Here is an 18879-nt window from a genome sequence, read left to right as displayed (position 1 = left end):
TTGAACAGAGCCTAGACTCTGCAATTGTGTTCTGTCTCCTTTGTCCTAGTCTCCTTTGTCCTGTCACTGTTGTTTCTCTCACATCATCCAGCCAGGAAAATGGCACCTTTACCATTCCCCAGTCAGGTTCATGTAGGTAGATTCCCCTTCCAGATTCCAGCTCAAATGGCTATACTCAGTCCCAGCTGGGTTATCAGGAACAAGGAAAGTCAAGTGTCCAGGTGGACCGTTCTTTTAATATGTTCTCTTTTCTTTGGTTTCCTCACCACAGATCTTTATGAATTTGTTTTGGATTTTTATTTAATTTTTATTCCTTTGAAAAGTACACGTGTTCTTTGATTCAAGTTGAAAAAGTTAGTTTGTGAAAGATGCTGACTTGCTGTCCTCTGTCCCTGCCCCTTAAGGCTCTGCTGAGCAGCTGCTGAGCCCTGAGTGTTGGAAAGCCACTCTGAGAGCCCTGGGCTGCTGCACCCCACACTGCCGGCAGGGGGCAGCGTCTGCCGAGAGCACGGTGCTTCAAAGCTCTCCAGATGTCCTCTTGTCAGACAAGCAGGTGTGTAGCTTTTGGTGTCTGAAGTTTTTGTCTGTGCATTTCTTTCCCATTTCCTTTGATATTTATTTTTTAAACAATTGGAACACATTCAAAATGTATATCTAAAAATCTCCTTTTGCGTGCATTATCTTTAAGACCTCTGTGTTTTTCTTTGTTAGTCGCTTGCTTACCCTAGGCCCCCTTTTCCTGGATCACCTTTCTCTCACACCTCAGAGTCTGACTCTTGCCCATCTGTTCAAGAGCGGCTCAGGCTCCCTGTGTGTATACCTTCCCTCCCCACCTTAACCCACGTGATCTTAACCTTATACCACTGGCTCCTTCGGTGAGCATGTTTCATCAGTTTTATACAGTATGGGTGCACATGAGAATGTGTTTGAAAGAATGGTTCCTCTGCTTTAGAAAAAGAGTTTGGAATCTGCCAATTCACTTTTCATATGCTAATACGTTTGCACCTCTGTTACTAAGTCAGAGCCCCCCACCACAGTCTGCTCTAATACTCTATTGAAAGCAGATGTTCAGTAAGCATGTTTTTTTCAAAGATTTTATTTATGTATTTATTTTTCCCCCAAAGCCCCAGTAGATAGTTGTATGTCGTAGTTGCACATCCTTCTAGTTGCTGTATGTGGGACGCGGCCTCAGCGTGGCCAGAGAAACGGTGCGTCGGTGCGCGCCCAGGATCCAAACCCGGGCCACCAGCAGCGGAGCGCGCGCACTTAACCGCTAAGCCACGGGGCCGGCCCACTAAGCATGTTTTGACCAGTCATTTTCTTCCAGGTAATGGAGACTATACAATGGCTCTCAAACTTTTTTTATAAACTTCGATTATCCACACTGGACTTTAAAAGCTTTGGTTTATTCTCAAAATGGAGTCCTTACATGGCTGATATGAAGACATTCTTGGGCTATCTTTTGAAAAGGCTGCTTGACTCAGAAATGGCCTGCTTGGCCCAAGACCCATCTGCCAGCAGCAAAATAGGTAATACGCCTTTTGTAATTGAGCTAGGTGTTCTGACCTTCCATTAGAAGAGACTTGAATAGACACATTAAGATTTAAATCTTTGTGATAAAACTACATATCTGAGTGTCAAGAAGAGGAAATAGGAAAGATGTAGTACAAGTGTGACCCCATGTGTGTGTCATAGCTATAGTCACTTACTCAGTGGGTACTTGCTTCAGCTTGTCTCTGCCCCTCCTTCATAGGGCAGGGTACAAAGAGAGAGGTTTCAATCTCCAGCTTTCTTTTTATTATATATCTTGCTAAGGAAAGTGTTCTGAATATTTAAGCATATATCTTTTAAAAAATGTACAGTATAAAATTATCCATGACATTGTGTTGTAATAAAAATTCTTCAATTCAAGAAATTCCATTGCAGCAAATGAAAACACAAACATACTCAGACTAAACTTGTTGTTTGTATATCAACATGGGTTTATGGGTATGTAGATAATAAGAAATAGATTTTCTATTTAGTGTTATCAATGATATTGACAAAAGATGAGCTTGTTTCTTGTCTCTATAAAAGTTTTGCTTTGTTTTAGTGCTGAGATCCTTACATTCAGTAATCATTCAGCTCTTTAAACCATGGATCCTGGTTTTAGAGGACAATGAAAGGTAAATAGTTTTTCAGATATTCAAATTCCTTTGCGATTTATAAACTTAAAGTTCTGATGGTGTTTTGGTACAAGTGATGTGTTCACAGATTTAATTTTTATTGTAGGGCCATATTTAAATTTAGAAAGTACTTCTTTTTTTTTTCTTTTTTTGTGAGGAAGAGCAGCCCTGAGCTAACGTCTGCCAATCCTCCTCTTTTTGCTCAGCATGATTGGCCCTGGGCTAACTAACATCCATGCCCATCTTCCTCCACTTTATATGGACGTCCCCACAGCATGGCTTGATAAGCAGTGTGGCAGTGCACGCCCGGGATCCGAACCCCGGGCTGCCGCAGTGGACTGTGCGCACTTGACTGCTACGCCACTGGGCTGGTCCTCTAGAAAGTACTTCTTTATGAAAGAAACTTAAAATATTTTCTGTTTGTGGAATTGTTAGTCTGGTTGATCAGAGCTGTTATCTTGATATTAATTTGGAAGCAAAACTGGATACTCATTTCCAGTTTTCCACAATAAACAAGTTGAATTAGTTTTGGTACTTCATTTAAGAAAAATGGATGTTGCTCCCCTGAATCAAGTTTTGATAATATAACACTAAAACATGAGACTAACTTGATTTTATCCAGTACCTTAGGTATTTTTTGGAACTAAGTTGACTTTCAAATTACCGGGTGGGAATTACCCTTTTAACGTGAACTCTGCAATTAAATGAAAGCATTATTAAGTGAACATTGAAAACAGAGGTGTAGAGCTGTCCAAATGCAGTGAGTTGCATCCTGAGTCTTCCCCTAAAATCATGTAAACAAAAGTTAGGTGAACTTGTTGGGAGTTTTATAAATGTTACAACAGTGGTAGATATCATAGTATTTAAGGTGTTTTCACAAATATCAATTAATCTGATCCCAAGACTCAGAAAACTTGAATGTCTTGCTCAAGTCCCACAGTCAGTGAGGGCCAGAACTGGGACCAGAGCTCAGGGCTTTTGACTCTCGTGTCAGGACTCTCTGCATTAAGCCATGGTGCTTCAAGAGCCTGTTGAAGAAAACAGAAAAGGTTCTGGATTTTTGCTTTTGCTAGAGGGCTATCCTTAAACAATCTGAAACCTTCAGGATTTTGTAGTGACTATGAGACTGCTGACCATAATGCAGGCGGCCTGTTTATTTCCAGGAAGAATTAATGGAATTTATTTTGATGTTGAACTTTCTGGAACAGATTCAGAAACTGAAATTTTCACATAAAGGTTTTTTCTTTGTTTTTTTCCTGTCCATTTTTGGCCATGTTTTTGTTACATAAGTTTTTTGTCTTTTTTTTTTTCTTTCATGCTTTAGATAGAGAAAACTGTTGAAGCTACCTGACTGTGTAATTCTAAGGCATTTGAAATGTAACCGTGATACACAAGGGATAGGTTCAAGGGCATAAATTGGATGTAAAAAGGCATTAATTTGATAGTTATTTAAATAACACACTTCTGAAACTCAATTGCGTTGGAATAAAAGTTAGGAAGGAAAGTATATAAAATTATATGGTTGATATTATAACCTACAATTCACCTCCAGGAATTTACAGCCTTTAAAGTGGTCTAAATATGTCTTAGGGCTACATACTACAGAGGTTTCTAGGACTTAGGCAAGCCCTAGACTCTGAGGCCTAGAGTAATTTAATCATAGGACTTTCCTTTCTAAGTGTCTGTGTCTTTTCTTTCAAGCAGCCAGCGACATTACCCCTGGCTGGAGAGTGATGCCGTGGTGGCCTCAAGCATTGTGCAGCTATTCACTGACTGCATTGACTCGTTGCACAAGGGTTTTAAAGGTAGGAAGAGGATACATTATGTCTCTGGTTAGTTTTCACTTTTTCCTTAAGTCATCAGTTAATCTTTTGCCTCTGCTTTCGTACTTGATTTTATTTTATTTTAGTTGGTAGGCAGTCATCTTTGACCAAAGAAAGGTCTCTAATGCGGTATACTTACTGTAAAGTCTGTAACTTCTTAGCTTATTTGTGAGATAGCTCAGAATGTCATCAGTTATGGAAAATATGCAGCCATTCTCTTTTTAAATACTTTAATATTGTAAGTATTGTCTATCCCCCATGTTGAATCTCATTCTATTTTCTATGACTCTGACTTCTTTTTCATGTTTTATATCTTTTTGTGCTTCATATGGGGCAAATTCTTGAGGCCTTTCTTCAGTTTACTCAGTCCCTCCAGCTATGTCTAATCTACTTTAGAAAATATCCGTTGAATTTTTCATTTCAATTTCTAGAAGTTAGACTTGTTTTTCAAATCTACCCTGATCCTTTTTGATAGCATCTTATTTCTTTATTTTCTTTAAAATTCCAATTTCTATTTCTTTAAAATGTTTAAACATGCTTATTTTTCTTTATGGTCTATGTGTAATAATTCCATTATTTGAGTTGCTATTGAGGGGTGATTTATGCTACCGTTTGATGTTCCTTCAGACTCTTATTCTTAGAGGCTACCTTGTGTATTTTGTATTGTGAACCCATATTTAGACAGATTTTATCTAGGGAAATTCCATTAGGACTAGGATGAGGGTGTGTGCCTCCAGAGAACATCTGCATTTGTTGCCAATTTGAACTATGTAATTTCTTGGCTTGAGGTTTCTCACACAGTTATATGAAATCAAACCCCAAACTCACTTGCAGGCAGGCCTCAATTACCACAGTGAACTGTTTTCCTCCCTTGACTCCAAGTCCAGGCTATGTCAGAGAAGGTCCCTTTCCTCCCCTAATCTGCTCTTTCAGTGAGAGTGTAGTCCTTAGAAAATCTTGTCTTCTGTCTCCTTGTGCTGTTACAACCCCACAAAAGCAAACACTCCTAGGGCAACTGAGGCTTTGGCATCAGTTTAATACTCTGGTTTCCTAGTCTCTCTTTGCTTCTGGTCCTTGGTGTTTTCTTCTGCAGAGTGTACCTAGCTATGAGTTTTCAGAGATGTCATATTTTATTTAGTGTATCTAAAATGTCTTACACTGGGAGGTTTTTAAGGACATTAGATCCGGCCAACCCAGATTCTTGCAATAGCCTCCTGTTTTTCCTGTCTCCACTTTCTATTCCTGCCTATTTACTAGATTAATTTTCCTAAAATACTATTTATGTCCTATTATATTCTCATTCAAAAACTTTTAAGTATAATGTTCTAGCTCAGCATTCAAATGTGTCTGGCCCAGTGCACTTCTATGTGATGGTTTTCTTATGGAAACACTCCACTCCAGCCATACTGCTCTACTCACTGTTCCCAAAAAGTCCTTGGATCTTCCCTCTGCCATTTATTTGCTCATGCTGATTCCATTACCTGGATGAAGCCTCAGGCCCTTTATATTCTCCTGCATATCTATTGATGTGCATACATTTCTCTCTTGTCTCTAAATCTTCATAGTACATTGTTGCAGTTTGAGTCCTTGGAAAGCAGACACATGATGGAGTTAGAATGCCAGAGATTTATTTGGGGTAATCCTGTGAAGATAAGAGGGAGAGGAGTAGAAGTAGGCAAGGAAAGCCTTCAGACCCCAGTGCAGGTGTGACACCTGTGAAAGGAGAGTGGAAAGGAAGAGCCTCAGACTGCAGGGCAGCTCTGAGAAAGTATTGGCCAGCCCAATAGAGAATTCCAGTGCAAAGATTCTTCAGTGAGGAGCCCCACACTGGGCAGAAGTGGCCAGGCCTATGCTCAGTTGTTGGCTCAGTGTTGCCTTGATTCAGACACAGTGGTGGATCCTTGAAGGGAGATCTGAGAGGTGTACTTCCATGGCTGCTTGTGATGCTTCCCTGGTGTTTATGTCATAGAGTTAACAATATGTCATCCAGTATTTTTTTAATAATAGACTTTATTTTTTTAGAGCAGTTTTAGGTTCACAGCAAAATTGAGCAGAAAGTACAGAGAGTTCTCATATACCCCCTTTTCCCACACAGGCACAACCTCCCCTACTATCGATATGCCTCACCTGAGTTGTACATTTGTTATAATCAGTGAACCTACATTGACACAACATTGTCATCCAAAGTCCATAGTTGACATTAGGGTTCGTTCATGGTGTCATACATTTTGTGGGTTTTGACAAATGTATAATGACGTGTATTCACCATGGTAGTATCATACAGAGTAGTTTCACTGCCCTAAAAATCCTCTGTGCTCTGCCTATTCATCCCTCCCTCCCCGCTAACCCTTGGCAACCACTGATCTCCATAATTTAGCTTTTCCAGAATGTCATATAGTTGGAATCAGTTTGGCTTCTTTTACTTAGTGATATGTATTTAAGGTTCCTTCACGTCTTCTCATGGTCTGATAGCTCATTTCCTTTTAGTGCCAAATAATATTCCATTGTCTGGATGTACGTCATCCAGTATTTTTTTTTAAATTATTTTATTGGGGTCATATTGGCTTACAGCATTGTGTAAATTTCAGGTATACATCACTATATTTCAGTTTCTGTATAGACTGCATCATGTTCACCACTGACAGTCCAGTTTTTATCTGTCAGTTTTTATCACCATACATATGTGCCCATTTACCCCTTTGCTTTCCCCCATTCCCCTTCTCCTCTGGTAATTACTAATCTATTCTCCTTATCTATCATCCAGTATTTTTGATTGACCTTTTACACAGAAACGTTATTCTTCTTTTTATCCCCCACAAAACTTAGGACAATGCTATATTCTTGGTGTTTGTGTAATAAATATTGGTTCAATGAGTAATATGTGAAATCCTAATAGTACTCTCTCTGTTTTTTTTGAAAGGCAGACTTCTAGCTGCTTTTTACCATCCAGAATATATTTATTAGTGAGAAAAGTATTTGAGCATCAAACTATAGTCATAAAGGCTATAAGAGGCAAGCACTCTTATAGGCTCTTGCCTGTGTATTACAATAAGAAAGTGGCTAAGGAACAGGAGAGTACACAGACAACATGAGTACTTGGTAGCTGATTCAGAGAGAGGAAACAGAAGAAATATGCAAAGCAGGATGAAGAAATATTAAATTGTAGCCTTTTAGTGAGATCTCTGATCCAGCTCTCTCCTTTAGTTGATGAGAAAAATGAGGACCTGAAAAGCAAAATGAATTTATATGAGATCACAGAACTTATTTGTGTCTGAGCTAGGACTAGAAGCTCAGTCTTGTCCTAAGTGATTTCCTCCTAGACATCTTCTACCTACGTATCCATCCTTATTTAAATCAAACTATGTTTTATCTATATTTAAACAAATTCTACTCTTCACCCTTGTCTTAAAAGGTTGTTAAAAACATGCGTTAATGTTTCCTGCTGTAGAGTAAAGTAAGGACTGGGAATCGAGGGCGCAGGAATGTTAGAAATGATAAATCGACTGATACCATGTATTGATGCTCACTGGTCATTTTTCAAGTCAGTGTTGAGAAACACCATCAGGTTTCTATTTTTGTTGTGTGTGGCTCTCTCTTCTTTGACTACGTTCCGTTCTTTTGCCTAGAACCAGAAAGTCTGAAAAAGTTTGTTTTAGACTAAATGCCCTGTGCATTGCCATTAGCTGTTGAAGGCACTAAAGTACTTGTGAGGATAATACTGAGTGGTCCCAGGTCACAGAAGAGTGTGAGATTTGTTCTAGAATGACTTACCTGAAGGACAGTTAGCAGTCTAGTTTTACAGCACCAACGGTTAAGTTTTAGTCCTTTGGAATTTCCTTTTGAAGAATATTGGATTCCTCCAAGGTACTAAATGAATGAAGTGCTAAATGCCTGAGGTAGAATCCATGCTGAGGGCAACAGACTAAAGGGATGCCTAGAATTGGTTGGGGTTGTGGAAGTGTATTTGAGTTGAAATGCCATATATTTAGAAGTTCTGAAGAAAAACTGATCACCTCTGCTGTCTCCCACACACCACCTGCTCATTCCAGTTACCCAAGTAAATAAAGTACCATTCTTTTTTTTTTTTTTTTTTTTGTGAGGAAGATCAGCCCTGAGCTAATGTCCGTGCTAATCCTCCTCTTTTTGCTGAGGAAGACTGGCTCTGGGCTAACATCTATTGCCAATCCTCCTCCTTTTTGTTTCCCCAAAGCCCCAGTAGATAGTTGTTTGTCATAGTTGCACATCCTTCTAGTTGCTGTATGTGGGACGCGGCCTCAGCATGGCAGGAGAAGGGGTGCGTCGGTGCGCACCCGGGATCCGAACCCGGGCTGCCAGTAGCGGAGCACGCGCACTTAACCGCTAAGCCATGGGGCCGGCCCCCATTCTTTATTATTAATCTGAAATCAGTTTTTTTTTTCCTGACACATGAAAATCTTTGAAATTGGGTAATTATTGAGACCCTTATGTTTTAGGCTTTTAGTTCAAAGTCATATTTTGTGTTAGTTTCTTTTAAAGATAAACCAAAGGTCTTTGGCTGTATTTTCTTTTTCAATTTTAGATAAGCTGTTGCCAGGTGATGAAGGAGCCCTTCGGTTACACCTGATGCATTATTGTGAAGCATGTACAGCACCCAAAATGCCAGAGTTCATTCTGTACGCTTTTCATAGTGCCTACCAGAAACTCCCATGGAGGGACCTGCACCCTGACCAGAAGCTCATGGAGGCCTTCTTCAAAGTGAGCCCTTCCCTCTCCATGTCATAGCTGGGCTTCTGGGATGCAGCCTGGTCACTGTGGTTTTTAGGCACAGTTGCTGTGTGTGCCAAAGCAGACTGTGCCTGTGTTCCGAATTGCCTAAACGGTGCTTGTGTACAGCAGCATTCCATGGAAATCATTTCATTGTCTTAGTGGGCAACTGGAAAACATTTACAGGATCATTTTTAAAACCCAGAGAAAGATTTTGTCTGTAATATGGCAGTCATCCCCTAGACTTTAGTAATATTGTCACGTGAATTCATAGTTTAATGCCTGTCATGCTCAATCTTGGTGTTCCTATGCATGTTTTTCTAGGACAGTATCATTAGAACTACTTATTGTTAAATGTTCTATTAATGCAAAATGTAAATTGGTACTCAAGCCATTAGTTTCTTTAACCAGTTATGCAAGAGAATATTTACATTGTAGGAGGTAGAAGTGCATTGTAACAACCAATGATGTGTCATAATCATAGAAAGACCTGAAATGACTTGGAAAAAGTGCTGGTAAGCGTGTGCGAGTCTTTGCTGTAGAAGCAATAGTTACAAAAATCAGGCACAGCTGTGTCACTTACATCCTAGTCAGGCATTTTTGTCTTATTAAGTTCCTATTTTAAAAAACCTTTTATAATCTTGTCTGAGCTTTTTACGATTATTTCAGTTTATTTGTTCATAGTTACCAGTTCATTTGTGTTTACTCTTAACTTAATGTCACATTATTATTGAGACACCTTAAGTGCTTTAATTATTACAAGTGCACAGTTATTTATGACAGTTAGTAAAATGTACTGCAGTCTTGCAGTGCAAATGGAGACCCCACCCATTGCCGTTCTTGTCAGCCACTCCCCTGTAGCTGAGCTCTAAGGAAAGCCGAGGACAGTAATCTTAGAGAAATACAAGGTTAAGAATGATTTTATAGCTAGGTTTAGTATATGAGACAGGCGCTAAGTAGATATTTATCACGATTATGAACATGGAAGAGAAGGTTTGTTTTGAGAGCTGTAAGATAGCATTTAAGTGAGAGAGCAGCCTTAGTGATCTGACAGATTAAATAGTAGAATGGTCTATAAACGGATGCTGCAGACTCTCTGTCTCTAGGCGTTTTAGTCTAATGGTAGATGACCCTGACCTGCCCAGAAGCTAGGAACCTTTCAGTTCTATGTATCTTGATAGCATAATAAGGTATATTTTTTGAAAGGGTTGAGAGTGAAGATAGAGAACAGATTATAAAGGAGGATGAAGAATCATTTTCCAGAAGGGTAAAAAATGAGTAGTAAGCATGATATAATGATGGTAGTAATGGGACGACATGAATCATCCCCAAATTCCATTGATTGTGATTTTATACATGGAGTAGAGCTTTTTAATCTTCCTTTTAAAATGAAAAATTTATAGCTAGCCATGTTTTATTTTAAACAGACTTGAAATAGGCTTATAAGAGATAACCTTGACATTGATTATATATGAAGTATATAGTATATACTTCATAATACATTTGGCTCTCCCATTCCTAATTATATTTTAAATAGGATTTAGTTAAACATTGTGCAGACATCAAAAATTATAAAGGCTAATAACATGGAGACATTTTTATAACATAACATTGCAATAAAAAGGCAGTATAAAAATTATATCTACTAATATGGTGGGTCTCAAAGTAAGGTCCCAGGACCAGCCGCATCAGCACCACCTGGGAACTTGTTAGAAATGCAAATTCCTGCTCCCATCCCAGATGTAGGAAATTAAAAATTCCAGGGGTGGGGCCTCACAATCTGTGTTTTAGCAAGTCCTGCATGTGGTTCTGATGCATGGTCAGCTTTGGGAACTACTAACTAGTAGATCTTAACCTTTGTCCTGTCCCAGCACATGTGAGGACTGTGATATACTCCCTTGAGTCCTGGTGACTAACCGTGGCAGGGATTTGTCACCCTGTGGGAAGCTAGGGAAGGTCGTTCCTCTCCTGTTAAGAATTAATGGAATAAATAAGTAACTCCAAATTAGCTGAAAAATGTGTGCATACTCATAAGAAAAAAGAGTATGCAAGGAAAGATACTATAAATGTTAAGTCTAAATCTCTGGGGGGTGGGATTATGGATGATTTTTATAATCTGGGGAAAAAATATTTTTTAAAATATAATTTAGTAAACATTGATTTAAACACATTTTCAAGATACATAGATAGCTTTAAGCAAAAAATTCATTTTAATTTCTTTCCTTTTAGGTGGAACGAGGAAGCCCCAAGAGCTGCTTCTTGTTTTTGGGGTCTGTCCTCTGTGAAGTCAATTGGGTCAGTGTGCTCTCTGATGCCTGGAGTCCTAGTCCGCATCCAGAGACTCGGAGCATGATTGTCTGCCTCCTTTTCATGATGATTTTATTGGCAAAGGAAGATCAACTGGTAGACCAAACAGTAAGTTTGGAGAGCCTGTGTAAAGACTTGGCAAGTCCCCCTAATCCTCACTCTCTATGAAGTTGTAGTTTTTCAGTTGTTTCCCTAGTGCCTCTATCAGTGTGAATATATGCTTGGCATATCGGATGTGCCTTTAACTGGGTGCCAGATTTTTCTTCGTAATTTATAAGAAACCTAGATTATGAAGGGAACCATACTGAGTTAGAATATAAAAATCAATTTTATTTTACATCTCATTAATTGCTAGTTCTAACAACAGATCAGAGAGTTCCTTTGAAAATTGAGTTCTGAATACTTACAAATCTTAATGTGTTTTTGCCAAGACTTTGGTCATTACTTTTCACTAATACTTAATACTACTATACTAGTACACTAGTAGCAGTAGAGTAGGTACTTACTTGACATCTTAACATATGCTTATCATAGGCCGTCTTAATGGTCACTCCATAGACTAGTTAGAGGCACATATTTCTTGGAAAATGGGAGCTCTGGAACTAAAGGAATATTTTTTCATTTTTAGGATTCACCTCTACTTAGTCTCCTTGGACAAACGAGCTCCCTTTCATGGCATCTTGTGGATACTGTGTCCTACCAGAGTGTGCTAGGTTATTTCAGCAGCCATTACCAGCCATCCATCATCCTGGCAAAGGAACCTTCTGCCGAATTAATTGTGAAGCTCCTGAAAGTGTCTGCAGGCCTTTCCGTTCCTACTGACAGCCAGAAACATCTTGTAAGTTGAGTAGATGTTGTAAAAGGCAGAGAGTGTTCTCCAGGACTGGTAGTAGCATAAGTGCTACTGAGAACAGACTTGAATCCTGTGCCAGCTCAGTGGAAAAAGTTGGAGGATGTGTATCACGTATACTCATATTTTGGCCTTTCAGATCTTTCAGTTTTATGTATCTCTTTTGGTAAGCCATTGCTTACTAGCAGTATCACATGCTAACGAGGTCAAAAGGATCGAGGGCCGGTAGTGGGCAGTTGGTTTAGTGTCTGAATGTCATTGGCAGAAGAATGGCAGGGAAGTTATACGCATGAATTTGAGTTCTGGCAAACTCAGCTCCCCAGCTCATTGCCATTCTGACCTTTGTTTTCTCATCTGAATTGGAAATAATACCTTGCCTCGAAGTGTGGTTGTGAAGATTAAATTAGATAATGAACATAAAAGTTTTTGGAAAACTTCCTTGGAAGTAATTAATGTGTAGTTAATGTTGTTATTAATGTAGTAAAAAAGGAAGAGTGTTCTTTGGAAGTACGTGGGTTCTAGTCTAAGTGTTACCACCGATTTGCATATCCCTAGACACAGGGCCCTTAGACATGCCTGTCTTCATGTGGCTTCCTGCTCTGTCCTCTCCATTCCCCACTGGAGCAGTCAGTGTAGTGCCATGCTCCCAGGGAATACTCAGTTAACACGCTCGTGTGGATTCATTTGAATGATCCTTTTTTTATCGTCAGGATGCAGTTCCAAAATGCCGAGCCTTCACTCATCAGATGGTTCAATTCCTCAGCTCCCTGGAACAAAATGGAAAAATCACCTTAGCAGTCCTAGAACAGGAAATGTCTAAACTTTTGGATGACATCATTGTCTTTGACCCGCCTGGTAAGTGACCACGGGGCAGTCATGTGTTCATTCGGTAAATGAATTCTTGCTGTATATAAGGCATTGTGAGATCAGGAAGATGGTCAGGACACTGTCATTCCTGTTTCCAAAGAAGCAGTGGTCAGAGAGATGACTGGATCCTGGGGACACTGTGTCATCTCAGCACTGGGGGAGGCATGAACATTAAGAACTTGAGGAGGAGTTGACACTCTCAGTTGCTGGTATGAGGTTAACTGGACTGAGGGCTAAGTTAGATGACTGGATTTAATAATTCGGAGATAACTGGAGACCTTTGAGTGAGCAGCATTCCTAGATGTTTTGACTCTTAACTGGGTGGGCCCTTCAGAGTTGCCTTGTGTAGACTTGTGAAGGAACTGTATGTGGAAACTGGTGCTCCAGCAGTTTGGTGGACTGGACATCCTGACTGCCTCTCCTGCTGAAAACAAGAATGCTGAATAAGGTGTTTTTAAGAAACCAAAAATGAATCTGCAAGGTGGCAGAAAAGCTCAGAGGTCGGAAACCAGGTGAAAGGAGGAACCCATAAAGACAGATGGAGTACTGAGGCTGGCTTTCACCTTGAAGGGTTTTGCTGAACCTTGTTAGGTTAGGGGGAGGCAGTAAAGCCCAGGGCCTGCCTAAGATGGGAGCCTAAAAGGAGATCCCATGTATAACTGCACAGGATGGCTTCTTCAGTGTAAGGTAAGCGGGAAATAAACCTGCCCCTGGGAGAGGAAAGCAAAGATAGTTATCTGTTTGACCTTGCTGTTGGGTCAGATGTCTACGTGGTGGGGAAAAAGATACCTCTTTTGAAAATCCCTCATGTGGGTTTGAAGCAAGAATTCGTACTACCTAGATTGTCCCAAAAAAACCCCCTCAACTTGAGAGTTTAAAGTAATTTGGGGTTGCCAGTGCCGCCGGACGCCTGGCAGAAAGCAACCGCAGAGCCTCTTTGGAGGAACCCATCTTCAACTCAGGCCTCAGAGTTCCAAGGAATATGAACTCATAGTAAAAAAAAAAAAAAGTCATAAAACACACAGGGAAACAAGGCATCACAAGCAAGTCAGCAGAGAACAGCAGTCAGCAGTCAGACATGTAAAGACTTAAGATATTGAAATAATTAGCACAGTAAACAAAAAAGTATTTTTTAATATATTTGATGAAATAGGAGTAAGGAGCAAGAGACTATAGAAATATGCAGATTTGAGAGAAAATCAGACATTCTAGATATGAAAAATATAAAAACTGTAATTAAAATTTAATGGATAAGTTGCAGAAGGGCAGGGGATATAGAGTTGGGGAGAGGCAATAGCTGAAGAGATAGCAAGGCTGAGGATTTTCCAGGGCTGATGAAGACAACAATCCTTAAATTCAATAAACCCAGCAAATCCCAAGCAGGATAAATAGAAAGAAATTCACACCTGTACACACTGTAGTGACACTGCAGAAGCACTGGGGACAAAGAAAAGAACTTTATATACAGGAAGGAAAGACACATTACCTACAAAGGAACAACATTTACCCTGACAGCCAACTTCAGTAACAACAAAGGCAGCCGTAAGAATAATGGGACAGCTTCGGTGTGCTGTGAGGACATGACTTATAACCTGGAATTGTAAACTGACTGAAACCGTCTTTCAAGGATGAGGATGAAATTAAGATATTTTCATTGAAAACTGAGAGTGTTTGATTCGGTAGACATCTCTAAAGGAAATACTAAAGCGTGTTCTTAAGGTAGAAGTAGAGTGATCACAAGTAAAAAGCTTGAATTACAAGAAGGAAAAATAAGCAGACAATGTGATAAAAGGTGGGTAAATATAAACAAAAACCGCCTATATGAAGCTACGATAATCATGCATTTAGGGGTTTAAAAAGCAAAAGCTAAAATTAAATTATATGACCACAGTATATATAAGTTAGGAAGGAGATTGAGTTAAAAGCATTCTAAGATTGTAGTATTGTTTGAAGGATCAAGAAATTGATTAAATTTACACCCTGATAAACTATGAATGTTAAAAATTCTAAGAAATTCACCAAAAAGAATAGAAATAAAATTTATAACTTCCAAATTAGTAGAGGAAGATAAAAAGGAATGGCCAGGGCCGGCCCCGTGGCTTAGCAGTTGGGTGTGCACACTGCGCTGCTGGCAGCCCGGGTTCGGATCCTGGGCGCTCACCGACACACTGCTTCTCTGGCCACACTGAGTCCGTGTCCCACGTACAGCAACTAGAAGGATGTGCCACTATGACGTACGACTATCTACTGGGGGGCTTTGGGGGAACAAAGAAAGGAGGAGGATTGGCAATGGATGTTAGCTCAGAGCCCGTCTTCCTCAGCAAAAAAGAGGAGGATTAGCATGGATGTTAGCTCAGGGCTGATCTTCCTCACAAAAAAAAAAAAAAAAAAAAAGGAATGGCCAAAACATGTTCAATCCAAAGAAGGCAAGAAAAGAAGCATGGAGAAGTTGAGAAAAATAACTGAAATAAAACGGTAAAATTCAAGTATATCAGTAAATGTAAATGGACTGATACTCAAGTTAAAAGACAAAGATTGTCAGACTGGATTAATAATCAACAACATCCACCTTTAAGCTCTTGTAAAAGAAGTACATCTAAAGCATAGGATATAGAAAGCTTCCCATAAGGCAATCATATTAGGCAAATATTAAAATAGAAAGCTGGCATAGCTATATTAATATTAGACAAATAGGACTGTAAGGCAGAAAGCATTATAGAGCCAGATGATCCGTAGTGTGTTTTGCTGCCTTGAGGTTGCATGACAAAAAAAAAATAAAAGAAAAAAGAAATAAGAAGCATTAGTAGAGATAAAGAGAGTCATTGGAAATTGATAAAAGGTTCAATTCACTAGGAGGATATAATAATTCTAAACTTGTTTGTACCTAGTAACAGTAGGAAATGCATAAAGTAGAAATTGACAAAACTAGGAAGAGAAACGTCAAATTCACTCACAACGAGAGATTTTGACACGTCTCACAGTAATTGATCAAGTAGACAGAAGATCGGTAAGGCTATAGGAAGTCTGAATAGCACAGCTGGTGTGATGGGTATGTGGAGAGTGATGTGCCTTGTAAATGCAGAATGCACACTGTATCAATTTCACATGCAACAGTTAAGAAACTTGACCTCTTACTAGACTTAAAGTAAGTCTCAACTAATCCCAAAGGTATCAAACAGACCACATATTCTAACCATAGTGCAATGAATTTAGAAATCAGTAACAAAATATAACGAGGGATTGGGGGGATTATGCTTTGGAAATTAAGAAGCAAACTTTTAAATAACTGATGACCAAGGAACAATCATGGTAGAAATTTGAAATATTTAGAAATGGATAAAAACCAGAATGCATCTAAACTTATGGGATGCAGCTGAGGCGGGACTTACTTTCATGGCCTTAAATGCTTATATTAAAATTTTATTAGCAAAAAATTAATAAGAATCCACCTTAAGAAGTTATAAAGAAAACAGCAAAATACAACCAAAGACTGTAGAAGGAAGGAAGTAATAATAGAGAGAAGATAAATAGGAAGAGACTAAGGATGAAGAACAATGAAACTGGTAGATGTGTAGGTAAATCTAAATGAAGTCTGACTGTATAAAACAACAATAATAGTAGTGTCTTACTGGATTATGGCAACAGTAGGGAAGGTGATGGGAGTGAGACCGTTGCAAAGCCTTTGCATTGTCTGGGAACCAGTTAATATCAGACTGAAAAGTCAAGAATATGTGCTGTAGTTTGTAAGATAACCACTATAAGAATGTTAAAAGAGTGGTTAACTTCCAAACTAAAAGAGAGAAAAAGTAGAATAATAAGAAATAATCCAAAAGAAGTAAAAGAGAGAAAAAGGAATGTAGAGTAGGAGGAACAAATAGAAAGCATATTGTAAGGTAGTAGATTTAGACCCAATTACAGCAGTAACTACATTAAATATGAGTGGCTAAAATGGTCACACTTTAAAATAAGGAAGAAAAAGACAACCCAGTAGAAAAAAACAAACAAGACCCTTGAATTGACATTCTACAAAAGAGAATATCTCAATGGCCGATATACATATGAAAAAGTTCTAAGCCTTGTTAATAATCAGGGAAATGCAAATTAAAACCTTAGTGATATACTATGACACATCCACCAGAATGGCTAAAATTAGAAATGTTTTAGTACCAAGTGTTGGCAAGGATGTGGATCAGTGTAACTTCCATTTAGTGCTGATCACAGAGTCAATTGGTACAACTATTTTTAAAAGTTTAGCATCAGCTACTAGTTTGCATATCCCATGACCCAGAATTCCACTCTTTGGTATATGCACTTGTGCCCCAGGAAACATGAACAATGTCTGTAGCTGTGCATCTGAGGGGATGCAAAATGGAAACAACCCATGTGTTCAGTAGAAGGGATGAATTGGTATATATTCATATAATGGAATACTCTAAAGCAATGAAAATCTGCAACAACACGGATGAATTCACAAACATTTTTGTGTTTATTTAAATACTGTTTGAAAATACACAGCTGTAGTATTTAGGGAAGCATAGTAATAGAAAGCTGGTATGGTATGGCTCTTTGAGTTGGTTGGAATTGGTGAACAAGAAATTAGTTGAAATTTCTTGAACTTATCTGCAATATAGATTTATCACAGAGGGTATATAATGTGGTAGTTAAAAAAAAAAGATTCTGGAACCAAACTATCTGGTTTTACCACTTGCTAGCTATATGACCTTGAACAAGTTGTATAACTTCATCTGCAAAATGGGGATAATAATCGTACCTGTTTCATCTGGATATTTAAGTATGGAATGAGATAATGCACCTAAAGTTTTAGCATTAGCTTGGCAAGTCAGCAACACTTAGTGAATGTTAAAAGAAAAAAACAAAGAAAGATTAGCAAGCAATACTGGAGAAACTGTTTTGGAGTTGGTGATATGTGATTGGGCCATGAAGGTTGAGTAATAGCTGTTCAGGCAAAGGAGATAAGGACATTCTAGAAAGATCTTAATCAGAAGACTGATAGGAACAGATCTGGTTTTTAAGAAAACATTTGTTGGCTGTGTTGGTGATGAATAGGGAGGGGAGAGGCTGAGATCTCGTAGAAGGCTGACTGCAGTCATTTTTTTGTTCCTGTGAGTAATAATAATTAAAAGATAAATTAAAATTAAAATTGCTGGGCCGGCTCCGTGGCTTAGCGGTTAAGTGCGTGCGCTCTGATGCTGGCGGCCCGGGTTCGGATCCCGGGCGCGCCCCAAGGCACCACTTCTCCGTCCAACGCGAGGCCGAGTCCCACGTACAGCAACTAGAAGGATGTGAACCTATGACATACAACTATCTACTGGGGCTTTGGGGGGAAAAAAATGAATAAATAAAATCTTTAAAAAAAAAAAAATTGCTATTCAGTTGAAATTCAGAGATAAGGCCTTTATTGACAGGAATATTTATGCCCATAGAAATATGTGAAAAAAATATGTATTCACACACATATGCGGTTATTGTCTTTCCCAAACTTTTTTTTGAAGTCCTTGCTTGACAATTAGTAGGTCTGATAGTAACATTAAGTTAGGGTTTATACAACACTGTGCAAGTCGGTGAATTTGCTTTGGTGGATGTGGTGAGTAAGACTTCGTAAGACTTCCCTACTCCCACTGACATAAATATTGAAGTGTCGTGGTAAGAAAGCCACAATTCTGTTCCATTAAAAACATGTACCCAACTCAAGGAAAGCTGGAAATAGTTGGCAAAAATTATGCCTGTTGAATAGTTTTTTCCATATACTCTCCATGAAATATATTTTCTATTTTTGGATGTGAAGAAGGAATTTACCTCAGTAACCTCCTCATTTGCAGTTCTCTTGTAAAATGAATTTGCTCTTTTTTTGTTCTGTTCTCTTTTCATCTCTTAATTTTTTTGAAAGACACATTTATATTACCAGTCTGCCCATTTTTCTTATTTAAAAAACAAAGAAATGAAAGAGCTGCTGTTAGGAGCCTTTATAAAGGTTTTTCCTTTCCTTTTATATTTAATTTTAAGTAATAGCCTTTATTCCATGTAAATCACTCTAGAATTATCGATAGCTTTGGCAATGGTAGGAGTGGAGGTAATGTTTCTAAGACTGCTAAGATCTATGTAT

The 18879-nt window shown here is 38.7% G+C and overlaps 1 protein-coding gene across 1 annotated transcript in view; it reads left to right on the top strand.

Annotated features, from left to right (window-relative positions):
• The window catches only part of EPG5 (ectopic P-granules 5 autophagy tethering factor), a 111892-nt gene that overhangs the window by 80672 nt on the left and 12341 nt on the right, over positions 1-18879 (top strand). The window contains exons 32-39 of the mRNA XM_004422665.3: positions 405-553; positions 1328-1529; positions 2093-2165; positions 3867-3970; positions 8547-8722; positions 10961-11146; positions 11667-11876; positions 12599-12743. Of these exons, the coding sequence (XP_004422722.2) occupies positions 405-553; positions 1328-1529; positions 2093-2165; positions 3867-3970; positions 8547-8722; positions 10961-11146; positions 11667-11876; positions 12599-12743 (1245 nt within the window). The remainder of the gene's footprint in view (positions 1-404; positions 554-1327; positions 1530-2092; positions 2166-3866; positions 3971-8546; positions 8723-10960; positions 11147-11666; positions 11877-12598; positions 12744-18879) is intronic.

The sequence above is a fragment of the Ceratotherium simum genome, chromosome 14 (assembly GCF_057802395.1).
Source record: "Ceratotherium simum simum isolate JZ-2026a chromosome 14, ASM5780239v1, whole genome shotgun sequence".
Taxonomy (NCBI): Eukaryota; Metazoa; Chordata; class Mammalia; order Perissodactyla; family Rhinocerotidae; genus Ceratotherium; species Ceratotherium simum.
This window is presented reverse-complemented; position numbering and strand designations above follow the sequence as displayed.